This window comes from Notechis scutatus, chromosome 3 (assembly GCF_049901735.1).
Source record: "Notechis scutatus isolate UNSWTSFEM ecotype Mainland chromosome 3, rNotScu1.2, whole genome shotgun sequence".
NCBI lineage: Eukaryota > Metazoa > Chordata > Lepidosauria > Squamata > Elapidae > Notechis > Notechis scutatus.
Window position 1 is genome coordinate 75304097 of NC_142011.1, and position 14630 is coordinate 75318726.

General features: G+C 39.5%; 1 protein-coding gene across 1 annotated transcript in view; it reads left to right on the forward strand.

The window, feature by feature from the left end:
- Positions 1–14630, forward strand: part of AK5 (adenylate kinase 5) — a 142329-nt gene that overhangs the window by 124857 nt on the left and 2842 nt on the right. Inside the window, exons 11-13 of the mRNA XM_026679324.2 lie at positions 5452–5609; positions 6976–7092; positions 13204–13386. Coding sequence (XP_026535109.1) covers positions 5452–5609; positions 6976–7092; positions 13204–13386 — 458 coding nt within the window. The remainder of the gene's footprint in view (positions 1–5451; positions 5610–6975; positions 7093–13203; positions 13387–14630) is intronic.

Sequence of the window (14630 nt, forward strand, 5' to 3'; positions counted from 1 at the left end):
ATATATAAATAACTAATAAGTACTAATAACTAATAACTAAATAACTAATAACTAATAATAACTAAATTACTATCATTCTAAATCCATCTGGCACCTATTCCATAATTAACTATACAATCCATACTCTTTTGCTGCATAATCCCCCCAAAAATCAAGTATATGAAAATGTTTTCAAAACAAATGTACACTGTCATCTTTTAAGGAGGTGAAAACTCACCAGATGAATACAGTAAAAAAAAATTTACATTTAAGATATGTGAAGCTTAACATTTGTAAAGGATGTTTTGGGAGTGTGAGCCTGATATAATCCCAAACTCAGCCACTTCGTCATAAATTGATTGTAAAACAGTATACTCGTTGTAGAATACCTTATGCCACCAGACTTGAAATTCTAGAACTTGAAAACCTTGAATTACGCCGTCTTCGGTCTGACTTAAGCATGGTATATAAAATCATACATTGCAATGTCCTACCTGTCAATGAATACTTCAGCTTCAACCATAACAACACAAGAGCACACAATAGATACAAACTCAAAGTAAACCGCACCAAACTTGATTGCAGGAAATACGACTTCAGCAATAGAGTGGTCAATGTCTGGAATACTCTACCCGACTCTGTAGTTTCTTCCCCAAACCCCAAAAACTTTAACCTTAGACTGTCTACTATTGACCTCACCCCTTTCCTAAGAGGTCTGTAGGGGGCGTGCATAAGCGCACCAACGTGCCTACCGTCCCTGTCCTATTGTTTCTCTTATTCTTTTATTTTTCTTATATGTACCCATTTCATGTATTCACAACTATGTATACATTTATACTTATTATCTTGTAAACAATTGGCAAATCAAATAAATAAATAAAAATAAATAAATAAATAAAACAGTAGTTTTCCCTGCTTACTCATAAGGAGTGCCTATCCAAAATTAAGTGGATGATGAATATTGTCTTTGATCTGGAAAAACACCGGCTTGGATCCAGCATTCAGAGGCTGGAAAGGCCCCTCGCAAAAGGTATCTTGCTAACCAATGAAAATATGGTAGAATGTAGTTGTATTCCCAGGAAGGAGGGGCTAGATTTCAGAGGCCCAGGAAGATAGCAAAGCTTAGGTAATTTGGTTGGGAGAGAGTTAAGATCTTCAACTTACAATCATAAGTGAGCCCAACATTTCTGTTGCTAAGTGAGGCAGTTGTTAAAGGAATTTTGCTCAATTTTACAACCTTTCTTGACACAGTTGTTAAGTGAATCACTACAGTTGTTTAGTTAATAACACGGTGGTTAAGTAAATGTGGCTTCCTCATTGATTTTTCTTGTCAGAAAGTCGCAAAAGGGACTCCAAGACATTGCAACCATCCAAAATTTGAATCAGTTGCCAAGCGTTTGAATTTTGATCATGTGACTATGGGGATGCTGCAATGGTCATAAGTGTGAAAAACAGTCATAGGTCACTTTTTTCAGTGCCAAGTCCAAACAGGCACTAAACGACTGGTTGTAAGTCAAGGACTACCTTGTGTGTGTCCAATCACACTTGGCCAATAAAAAAAATATATATTCTATTTAGTTAAGGAAGATTTCTGTCTATAGGTGAAGAAAAATAAAGGAAACTTCTCGGAAGTAACTCTCCATGTCTTTCTTGATTTTGGGGGCCTGACTGAATGCCAGAAAGGCATCAGCTTACCATGGTTTTTATAGGAAACACATTTGCTTGTTAATCTCATATAAGGCAAGGCCATGTAGTTCCACCACAACCTTTGTAAATAGTGGTTTCTATTTCGGATAGCTACAAAATTATTGTCTTTGTATATATACTAATGTGAATTTTCAAAACTGTTGATGGAATTTCTCACTTGCTTGGGTACCTGTCAGAAACATTCAGTAGTAGAGAAATTCTCACTTGTTTGCAAATGATCCATAATGTGGAAAGTTGTTATGAGAAGGCTATTTTTAATGATATCAATGTGGTAGTTGTTAAGACATAATTTGGTAATTGTCAGTTGTGAAAGATCAGATCCACACATGAAGGTTAAATTAAAGTGATTTATTGCTACTCACATCTGTGCATAGGAATATTCTCAACTAACAGTTAGCACCTGCTAGCAGTTATGTAAGAGTCAACAGAATTCAAGAGGGGTTCAGCTTAGCTCCTTTGTGGCTATGTGGAGATTCTAAGCCAGGGGTGTCAAACTCGATTTCATTGAGAGCTGCATCAGGGTTGTGTTTGACCTTGGAGGGCTAGGTGTATGCATGACTGGGGAGTGGGCATGGCCATGGTAAGCATGGCCAGATTGATGTCACTCATGTCGGGGGCACCTGTGGTGTCCAAGTGCTAAGGCAGGACTTCCCTGAGACCCTTGCTCACTCTCATTATAATCTTCCTTCCTTCCTTCGTTCTTTCCTTATTTTTCCTTCCTTGCTGTCTGCCCATCTTCCCTTCTTTTTCTTTATCTTTCCTCTTTCCCTTTCTCCTTTCCTGTCCCTTCTTGCATGCTCAAATCAAATGCAAAAGGGAAAACATTTCTCCTTTTCTTTTGTTTTTAGTTTGTTTTGCTAGCCATCTGCCAGGAAAAATGGAGCCTGGGGGGCCCACGCACGGCCCTCCCATGCCCCATTTTCAGCTGCAATGGCGTCCTGCAACCCTCTGCCAGAGAAAATGGAGCTCGGGAGGGCGCACTGCCCCTCCAAATTCCATTTTTGCTGGCAGAGGCACTGCGGGCTGGTCCTTTGCAGTTTCCAAGTCAGCCCCCTGGATCTGGCCTGCGGGCCTTAAGTTTGACACCCCTAGGCTGATCCCTCTTTGAATTCCATCCCCCAGGATCTGCCATTCCTTCCACTCCTATAATAATATGATAAAACATCAAAGAACAACATCTGCCTATCCCAGGACCTTGGGAAGGACTCAATAGATGGACAAAAAAAAAAAAATGCCAAATCCAGTCTAATCCTGTGGCTGACCATGCGACAAGCTGCAATAATAATACAGAATTTCAGATATCCTGTTACATATATATATATATTGAGGAGGGACAATTTTCTTTTTAGAATAATCCCTTCTCTGCTTATGTGTCCTCTGATCCCCTTCGTGCATATTTGGAACTGGATCCTGGTGGATTTCAGTAAAGCCTTTAACTACAAAAGTTTAACTTGTATTGTTTAATTTTGCAATTTTACTGGAATATTAGCATTCATAATGGCATCTTTGGATAGAATGGCACTATTTGATACAACCTAGAGAAAAGATATGCCTATGCCTGCTGATTTATCTCTTGAAAGGAAATTTACATTCATCTCCATTTCTTGGCTGAGGGAGCCAGCTTTGTCTGAAGACAATTTCCGTGGTCATGTGGCCATCATGACTATAAGTCAGAGGCATAGTGTATTACCTTCCCACCAAAGTGGTACCTATTAATCTATTTGCATTTGCGTGGTTTCAAACTGCTAGGTGGGCAGATACTGGGGCAAATAATGGGAGCTCATCCCATTTTGTCAGGGATGTCAAACTCGATTTTATTGAGGGCCACATCAGGGTTGTGTTTGTTCTTGGGGGGCCGGGATGGGCTTGATGTCACTTGTGTTGGGGGTGCCTGTGGTGGCCTGAGCACTCTGCTAAAGAAAACATGCTCCTGAGCTCCATTTTCATCTGTGATGGCCTCCTGCAACCCTTTGCCTGTGAAAACGGAGTTTGGGGAGGGGGGCACATGTGGACCTCCAGAGCTCTATTTTTAATAGCAGAAGCACAGCGGGCAGGTCCTTCGCTGTTTCCAGGGTGGCCCTGCAGGACAGATCTAAGCACTCCCTGGGCTGGATTCGGCCTCCGGGCCTTGAGTTTAACACCCCTGCATTGTGTGGAGCTCGGGTGTCGAACCCAGGCTGTCAGCTGTCCATTTGAGGGTCTTTAACAGGCGAGCCATCGTGTCCCATACTTTATTGTAGTCATACTTTAGGTGTGGTCTCTTGTAAATCACACAGAGAGTTGGTGGTTTAAAAATAAATGGATGGATGGATAAATATGGGTAATCTCACAATCATTCATTTAGTGTCCGGTCAAAGTTAACACCGCCATTGAAGAAAGTGAACATGTCTGTTTTTCACACTTATGACTGTTGTAACATATCCATGGACACGTGATCAAAATTTGGATGCTTGGCAACTGATTCATATTTATGATGGCTGCCGTGTCCTGGGGTCATGTGATCACCTTATGCAACATTCTGACAAGCCAAGTCAATGGGGAAGCTAGATTCACTTAACTAACTTAACAGCTGCAGTGATTCACTTAACTGTAGCAATAAAAGTCATAAAATGGGGCAAAACTCTCTCAACTGTCTTGCTTAGCAACAGAAATTTTGGACTCAATTATGGTTGAAAATTTAAGGGTACCTGTATTCCATATAGAATGGTAATTTGGATTGATGGTAATATACTTTGTAAAAAATCTTTGTACATTTTGTTTTCTACCTTCACTTTCAGTTAAGGTTGGATTAGGCTGGAAGAAGAATTTTCTTTTAGGAAATTGGTCATTTTCTTTCTTCTCCTGCCTTTTTATTACATGGATAGTTGATAAGTCATTGTGATTTGCTTGGGAATTAATTTTTAACAAGACCCCTTAAAACACTGCAGATAAGAATAGCTGGGCAATATTTCCATTTTAAAACATATGTTTTTATATATCTGCATAATCTGAAATGGCTTCCATGACCTTTTACTACAGCTAATGCTGCAGCAATGGGAAGTACCAGATTCACAATCTCACTTGATCAGTTCTCAAAATAATCTACCATCTTCATTTATGATTGATCGTTTGACAAAATATAAGATATGAATGAAATAAGCTAAATGAGACCTATCAAATCCCTCTCTTTTCTGTCACAATTGCAGCGGCATCCTTTTGTGCTTAACAACATTATAAATTTATATCTAGCTATCTAGATCTCTATCAACTGTCTCTCTCTCTCTGTCTCTGTCTGTCTGTCTGTTTTTCTATCTGTCTATCTATCTGTCTATCTATCTATCTATCTATCTATCTATCTATCTATCTATCTATCTATCTATCAGGGGTGTTAAACTCGTGGACCAGGGCCAGATGCATCACGTGCTGGCCATGCCTAACCCCAGTTTAACGAAGGGGGGAAAAGTGGAAATACATCACGTGACGACAGCATGTCATTGCGAGTTTTAAATCCCTGATCTATCTGTTCAATTCTCATGGCCGCCCATCTCAATCAATGACTGGGCAGTTGTATGTGAAAAAAACATTGGTATAATAATAGTTTAGAAATGAAAGAGATTTCATTATGGATTCTGCAATGCTGAATCTAGAAGAGGCCTTTATTATCTACTACCACCATTTAATGGTATGCTTCTGTGATGTTTAATTGGTATACTCCTATGATCATTTTTGTCTACGATGAGTCAATTATTCTCTCTCAAATTTATAAATTTATATTTACTTATAAAGGTGGCCCAGGCTCTGGCAAAGGAACCCAGTGTGAGAAATTAGCACAAAAGTATGGATTCATGCATCTGTCCATAGAAGATCTGATCCAAAATGAGACAGTATCTGGAAGGAGTAAGAATGTCAGAGATATAACCGAGAGTGGTGAATTTATACCAGGGGTAAGATGTGATTCCAAAGTTAATGTAATCTCTTCAATGGGGGTGTGTATGGGAGGAGAGAAGGAAGAAACTTGATTGGATGATATCAAAACTACTGTGTTTCTCCAACAATACGGCCCCCCAATAGGAAGTCCCAGCATGTTTTATAGGCATAAAATGAAATTAAGCCCCTCCCCCAAATTTAGGCCTATTTTAAAACATGCAAAATGAGGCGGAAGGGCAGGGGGCTTGCCATTAGGAGCGCCCCGCAGGCAGCCACCATGCCTTGCCACCAACCTCCCTACTCTCGCCAAGTACTTTTGCTGCAGGCTAGTTCAGCGGGCGTGCAGTATCGGTGTGGATGTCAGCCTTGACGTCGGTGGGACACTTCGTATTGGGAGACCTTCTGCCACCATTGCTTTCCTTTCTGCCTGTGCCTCCATGGCATTTGGAGTGTCGCTGTGGCATTTGGCACCGGGCCGGTGAGGGCTCCTCCCTGCAACTGGAGCCCCACCAGAGCCACTTGGCTTCAGGAGCTCCTGTCGCCGCCTTCCAGGGCATCGTTTGAAGGCAAAGCCCATTCTTTTATAAACGATGCCCTACTACGACAAAGCCTCCTCTGCCCGAGAGGGCAGCCCAACTCCACATGGGGAGGCGAATCTCCCGGGGCCGCAGCACAGGACCGGCCCACCCTGGGAGAAGTGCCCAGCCGCCATCCCTGCCTGGCACCGGGCAGAGCACAAAGACCCTCACCTGGGACGCCCTGTGCAGCTGACAGACGGGCCTTCCTGCCCGGCAGCAGAGCTCTGGCCAAGGCAGTGGGCGCCTCCCTGCTGGGCCCTCCACTCATCCCGCCAGGGCCTAGCCGTTTTTTCGGGGCTCAAAAAAAAATAAGACCCGGCCTTATTATATGAGAAACACGGTAGATAGGTTCTTTCTCCAGAAATTTGTTTGAAGAACAATATGTATTAACTCAAAACCTGTTGTGTTTTAAAGAAAGCAAGGTAATAAGTGAAGCCCAATAACTTAGGTATCTTTGCTGCTCTCATTGAGACATTTTCAAAAAAAGGCTGCTTCAACTGAATATATTTGTAAGAGATATGCTTGATAATGTGCTCCAGTATTTAAAATAATTAGCTCTCAAGGGAGTACTGCCTTCCCCCCCCCCCATTTTCTAGTTTTTCCCTGGTTGTAAAATGTCTAGGTTAAGACTCAGTAATGAAAGGGATTTTGGAATGTCTTCAATAGGTAAATTTGGTAAAATAGTGCATGAACATAAATGCACAAGATACTTGGAATAAGAACATATTAGGTTATGTCTCATTCCAAGGCACTTCAGCTTGCAGACCAGATGTTAAACTAAACTACTTTGTATTCTTCAATTAAGGATATTGTCACGGAGCTCTTAAAAGAAGCTATACTTGCCAATATGGAAAGCGCGAAGGGATTCTTGATTGATGGCTATCCCCAAGAGATTCAACAAGGAGAACAGTTTGAGAATGAGGTGAGCAATCACATCATGCAAAAGAAATTGCTGAGCGGTTGCTTGAATGCAAGATGTCCTTTCCTTCTCCAGGGAACCCTAAAAAAATGTTTGTTTGAAATCTTGAATCTATTGCCGAGTAATGTTGGCAAGACTGAATCAGATGGATAATCTCCCTAATTATAAGACATTTTCCTCATCTAATTCTATTTTCTCCTGTCCAGTATTGTCTATTGAAAGGCTGACTTTTCCCCTGAACTTCATAGTCAACAAATATTACTTAGTTACGTTGTTGTCAACTTGCAGGACTTAAAAAGCTGCATTTGCAGCATTTCTACCTTTTGATGCAATATGTGCAAAGGTGATGTACACTCGAACTACACAAAGGACCAGTTTAAGAATGCCCTAAGGCAGAAACAATTTTAACATGCAACATAATTTCCACACATTATCTGTTGTCTTAGAAACATCAGAAGTGCCAAAGCTACTGGGTGAAAATGACATCTCTACTTCGCACACACTTTCAGTAACTACGCTTTCACATTGCTTATTAAAGTATTGGCATATTACTCTTCCCTGTAAAAGGGTGTTCGAGATGCTCTGGAGCGATAATTGCTAGGAAGATAGAATAGAGAGCATATTTCTAATTCTCTCTGAATAAATGAAAGCGTGAGAGCAATTAATAGGTTAGAACAGCATCACTATTTCAGCTTATATTATCCCCGCGGGACACCCAAAACAATGAAGTTGAACAGTGGGATCTAAGTCTAACAAACAAACAATGTGATCATAAACAAGAGCTAAAGTCACCGTGAAGTATTTGGAGCTAAAATGGCCTAAGTGGAAAGTAGGGTTTTCTCCCATTTCCTAAAGGCAGAAGTATGTGGGCTAAATGTGACTTATGAGCACAACTTTCAGTGGCTCAGGAACATCATAGGATTAGGATTGGGTTAGGCTCCTCCCTCATGTATCTAGAGAATCAATGTCAATGATTGTAACAAGTGGAGGATGTAGTTCCTCAAATCCTGAGCCATTTAGGGTTTTAAACGGTAATATCAATACTTTAAACCAGCGTAAATTCTCAGTATTGACATGATCCCTTTACTTTATTAATAGCTTAGCTGCAGTACTTTGACCTAATCAAGGACTCCAATCACTCTTCATGGGTAGATCCATACGAAGTGCATCATAGTAGTCAGGATGTAATCAAGGGATGGGTAACCCTTGTCATATCTGATGACTTCAGAAATGGTCACAGATGACAGCCTAAACATAGTTTTGCAAAACACATTTCTTATCAGGGTTATCAACTAAATCCAGAAATAGCTAGTGGTCAGGGAGGAATTCCATTCTGTGAATTTGCCCTTTAAAGGAAATGCAGTTCCATATAGGAGAGACTGAACCCTAATCCTAAACCCCAATTTCCTACTAATTTAACAGCACTTAATTGTCTTTCATTTCTTTCTTGCACAATCTTTCATTTCTATAAATATGATGTTTACTAAAGGGTGTGTGTGTATGTATGTATGTATGTATGTATGTATGTATGTATGTATGTATATGTGTATATAGTATGGGTGTGTACCAGTGGTGGGATTCAAATATTTTTACTACTGGCTCTGTGGGCGTGGTTAGGTGGGTGTGACTTTTTTTTCTTTCCTTTTTTGCAGTCACCTTTCAACCTGTTTTTTAGACCTTCTGGGCCTCAGAGGAGCTCGGGGGCATTTTGCTCCCAGAAGGATCCTCTGGGGCTCAGGAAGAAAACAAATGGAGCATGGGGGGGACACGCTCCGTTCTGGGACTTTCCTGGCCTCACAAGAGCCTCGGGGGAGTTTGCTCCCCGAAGGCTCCTCTGGGGCTCAGGAAAGCAAAAAATGGAGGGGGCCTGAGCCCCTCCCTCCATTTTTTGCCTTCCTGGGCCTCAGCAAGGGGAATCCTGGCACAGCTGATCGTATGAACAGCTGATTGTCAGGAGGGGAAAAAAGAGAAATACTTTAAGGGGCTAGCGTCAGGCAGGCGGGATGAGTGAGCATTGGGTGTGCGGGGCAAGCAAGCCAGAGGCAACCGGGTGACCGGGTCGGGAGCGTGGCCAGCCAGAACTTACTACCGGTTCAGCGACCCACGCCAAATCCTTGCTACTGGTTCGCCTGATCTGGTGCGAACCCGCTGAATACCACCACTGGTGTGTGCATATATGAAACTAGCAAAGCTACTTCATTTGAAATGGAAATCTATACATTAATTTAATACTGGTTGGTGTTTATGCATCCTGCCAATCCATGGTTTATTTAAGCATAAAGCAACAGTTGTCTGAGTTGCAGAAAATGCTAGGTCAAAAGTAAATCATATTTAGATTACCACAGATTACAAATAAAGATCATTCATTAAACCTATAAAATCTACATTACTATAATTTATATCACACTATTCTGAAGTTCAAATACAATACAAGGTATGAATTTAAATAATAGATTATACCTAGACAATCACCTTGAGCTTTTAAAAAAGAACCTATTTAATTTTTGCTTCTGGAAAACATTCAACTGTAAATGGATGTGTAATTTAGACAATTTCTAACATGTTTTTTTTAATTATTTTTGCCTACTGTATTTCCTTATATAATTTTATTGTCATGACAGAGGCTTAACTTTCAAAATGTCTCTTGGGATTAAGCTTCAGACATATTTGTTACTAACTATAAATAGACTTGCTGTGCATATAAACTTTGACATGGAATCTCAAGTGAATACAATCAAATTAGACAGATGGTCTCAAATGTTTTTGTTGTTTGGATCAGTCAAAGTGGAAATTAGGTTCAACTTAAAGAATGACGTTCAAAGATCTATTTTTTAAATCCCCACATATGTTGAACCTAGCTGCTGTCTAGATCAGTGGTTGCCAACCGGTGGGCTGTGGCCCACTGGTGGGCCATGAGAAAATTTTGGTGGGCTGCAGAGAAATCTCACCCCCAGAGCACCCCCTCCAAAGCAATTAATCCAGGCTGCGCAGAAACACAAGGCTGCGCAGCCCACATGGCCTGCGGGAACGCTCCCCGCCCGCTCACTCCTTACCTGGCAAACTTGTCTGCTAAGTTGCTATTTTTCCTTTTTCCGACCATCATCTGTTCTGCTGTGCCGGAAGATTTAGATTAGTTAGGAAGCAGGAAATGGTTGGATTTCTTGCTTTCTAGCTAAGCACAGCCGAACCTCCCTTAGGACTGAAGGTTTGCTTGCAAGCAAATTCAGTGCAGACTCATGGCAAGCAAATTTGAGAGACTGAGGTAGCCGATGGCAGATAGATAGATCACTGAATGATTCTGTGAGCAACTCAATCTGCCTGCTTTGCCTGATTTTGGGTAAAAGTTGCTTTTTTTAATAAAAAATTAAATATTTACATACATGGTGTGTTGTGAGTTAATTTTGTGAGTTTGCTTGCTAGCAAATTTTATGAGTTATGGGACAGACTGATTTTTATGGGACAGACTGAGCTAGCCAATGGCAGATAGATTTCTGAATGAATCTGTGATTCTGTGAGCAACTCAATCTGCCTGCCTGCTTTGCCTGATTTTGGGTAAAAGTTGCTCTTTTTTATAAAAAAAATCCAATATTTATATAAATATTTATAATATTTACATACAAGCCATGCCCAGCCAGTCACATGACCACCAAGCCACACCCATAAACTAGGCCACGCCCACAGAACCCGTTAGTGGTCCCTGGGATCTAAAATTATGAGTTTGGTGGTCCCTGAGGTCCAAAAGGTTGGCGAGCCCTGGTCTAGATGGTTCTTTTTCTCTTGTAGAGAGAAAAGTCTTAAGAAGTGGAAGATTACCTTATGAGTCCTCCTTCATTCTTTCTCAGGCTGAATAATAATTGCCTGGATTTGTTTCTACAAATTGCCTCTAGTTATGAGGATGCATTTCATAGGATATTAAAATAAGAGCAAATGGCTCTTGGCGCTCAAACCCACTGGAGACCACTAATTTACAGGCTCCTCATGAAGAGCTGCCATTCAAAACACTCATGGGCCATCTCCTATTCTCTTCTCTGGAGACCTCTGAACAATTTCTATACTCACCATTCTTTCATTGGACATAGTGGTTGCAATTTCTGCTCATTCACAGAGACATTTTCACTAAGCCATGATTTATCAGAAGCCCTCATTGAGTTGTCCCTAGGCACAGAAAGTTGAAGCTTAATTCATGTATAACCATTCTACAAATAAATGGAGATAGTCATCTTTCTTAGCCCAAACTGAATTTTATGGACAGTCCCAAAAGAATGAATAATTTTAGGGATTATCTGGCAACTCCGATCTATGGTAAGTGTGACTATACTGTATCTTCAACATAAATTTCTACTCTTGTGTTTCATGAATTTAATTTGCAATTTATGAAATAAAAGAGAATAATTAAAGGTCATTTAAAACAGTTGCCTCCCCAAAGTAGTTCTGGATCTAACTTCTCCTGCCTTCCTAAAATTGTCAACAAACCTGGGGCTGTAATGCAATGTAAATTTTTCTGCTCCTTTCACTACCACAAATTAACTGGAATTAGGAAATGGAAAGGAAAAAAAACAAGGAGAATGCCCAGTAGAGGAAAGAGGAAAACTGTTTGAAGAGGTTGGAAAAAAAAAAAAAACCATCCCAACATCCTTCATTGCAATGCAAGAATTCTACCAGAAAAACTGAACTGCTTTGGAGATATTTCCAACATTGAATGACCCCTGGGATCATTAATTTTATATTGTTATTTTAGATTGTGAAATAGATTTCTTTTCTAAGCCCAGACATTGTAATGCTGCAAACATTTAATTGCTTTTTCAATCAATGGTTGCATTGTGGGAACTCTGGAGAACAAAAACAGATCCATGTGTTTCAGTAAAATAATTTCCCTGCTAAGATAGAATGTGTAGTTTTAATTTCTGGTATAGTGGTGCCACCTTGTGTCGTGTATGAACAGCATTAAGTTCTCCTCTCCAATATCACCTTGTAGTACTTACCTTTTTTTCTCCACCGCCCACCTTTTTTTGTTTGGATAGATATAATTTGGGGAGATACATGTTTAAACTAATGATACTAAAAATTTAACAAAGGTATTTGCTCATGACAACATATCTTAAGCAAAGTGAATGTCTCCTTCCAGAGAGACAAAATCCAGAGAGGTTGGTTTTTTAAAAAACTCTTAACTCGAAGAACAATGCAGCCGTGGGTGAACTGTTTTTCAAAGAAAGTTTATAATCTCATCATGAAAATACTTCTTTGTTTTGTCATGATTCACATGTTAAATAGACACCAGAATCAGCTTTACAAACAGCACTTAAAAGACTTTCTCTGTTATTATTGTTGTGTGTATATGAAATATTTTTGAGGCATAACAAACCTATACAATGGGAGTTTCATGTCAGTTTTAAAAGATTTTTAACATTTGCAACCTAACTTTTGGTGTGACACACAGGAATAAAACTGTGAAAAAGGAAAAAGGCTTAAAACCCTTAAAGGGTTTTAAACATACAATTATAAGTATAGAAGTTTTTGTTTATATAACTTGTATAAACAGGAGAAGCTTCCTTTGAGCTTCATGAAACTAGAATTAAACTGAATGACTGGGATTAGTTCTACTTCCTCGAAAAAACTTTTCTTTGTATCCTATACTTCTGTGTAAATACTTTTATGTGGCACCTAGAGATGCACATAAATATTTACATGTGTCTGAAGTGGTGTAGGATATCCTGCTAAGCAGGGGGTTGGACTAGAAGACCTCCAACTTCCAACTATGTTATTCTATTCTATTATTTAATAAAATAATTACAGGATGGTAAAGCAATCATTATTATTACCATATATCAGCCTACCCTGCAACGTAAGTTTATTTTGAAGCAATGGGATTGAAGCAATGACTTTAAGACTCATGCAATCATGAATAAACCATCCTGGAGCCTATAGTTTTCTTGCTCCTTAAAAAAAGCTGTGGATAAGGGCACAGGCAATAAGTCTATATCTTATGTACAGACCCATGTATTCAGTTACCTTATTCCTACAAGGAAGAAAATTATACTGAACTAATTTAATCAGAAAGGGGACAGTTTAAAAAAAGTGAAAAACTTATGTCATTTATTTTCTCCATCTCTTCAGATTGGTGAGCCCTCTCTGGTACTCTGCATGGATTGTTCTTCTAAGACTATGAGTACTCGCCTTCTGCAAAAAAGTCAGTGCCTTGAGGATAATGGTGAAGCTATCATGAAATGCATCGAAGCTTACTATAAAACAGCTGAGCCATTAATTGCATATTATGAAAACACAACCCCACTTTTTAAGGTAGATTGCCTTGATTTTCTACTTGATCTATCTTCTATTTATGTGGTAATGTTTTAAAGAGATAATTCACTTGTGTCATAAATGTTCTGACGTAGTAAGTCCTCTCACTCAATTTCTACCATTGAGAAGAAAGATATAATTTTTTTTGAGTCGCAAATGCACGTTAGCATATTCCTGTAAATATCACGGGGAAATCTAGAAAAGACTAAAAATTAAAGTGAATTATATTTTGTCTGATTGTTATGTATAAAGTGGCCAGAAACAAGGAGAAAAAAAAATCTAAGGAAAAAAACATGTCACAGATAAACTATATTCTGGTAGAGAGAAATTCCCTGAGGATGGGCTCCACCATGATTCCAAAAACCACAGAAGAAATCTTTTGCAACATTATCCTGGGACACATATATTTGCTTCATTTGTCAGATAAACTATGTTTGACTTAGATCCTTTTCTTTAGTCAGTGTTTTCACCTTCATATGTTGACAGGTCATGTTTTGGGATGACTGATTAGTTGGCTAGTAGCCATATTTTTATTCCTCAAATATCATAAAAGAGCAGAAAGGTTCTTACATTCCTCTCTGCTTTCCAGTCTTGGAGTTGATGTCATGGTGGAGAAATAGGATTTATATCTGCCCCCAGGTGTCTGCTTTTCAACCGTCTTCCCCCCCACAAAAATATATGTGGCAAGTTAAAAGCAGAAAAGACCACAGAGCTAAAGCGTTGTTCTGGTTTCTGGGGAGCCTCTCTAGGATTTTTTCTTTATGGTGAATCTGAGAAGGGTCAGTTAACTTCAAGGAAATAGTTCATCTAAATGTGTGGCAGTGCGGCTGTACTGGTTGTCCAGAGTGGCTAGTTTAATTTCAAGCAAGACTTCTGGATCTTGGACATGTCAGGTTCCCTTGTCATCTGGAAAGGACAGATTCAAAATTCTCCCGTATAATTCTCTGGAATTAATGCAATAATTACAACCCATAAGGGAGGATAGAAAAACAAGAATGTTGTACCATGAAAATAGAATATTCTCTGGATCAGCCTGACTCACATATGCTGTGAAAACTTGAGAAATGGCAGATGATTTGCCATTTCACTAAATTTAAATACATTGAAATTGAAAAAAAACCTTAATCATGAGTGTAACACTCATTGTTTTCATTATGAAGTGTGATATAATCTAGAATAAGTCCAGCCTTTGGGTTTGAAATACATTTCTGTAAAACATAGCACATGCTACCTGTTGTTCCAAT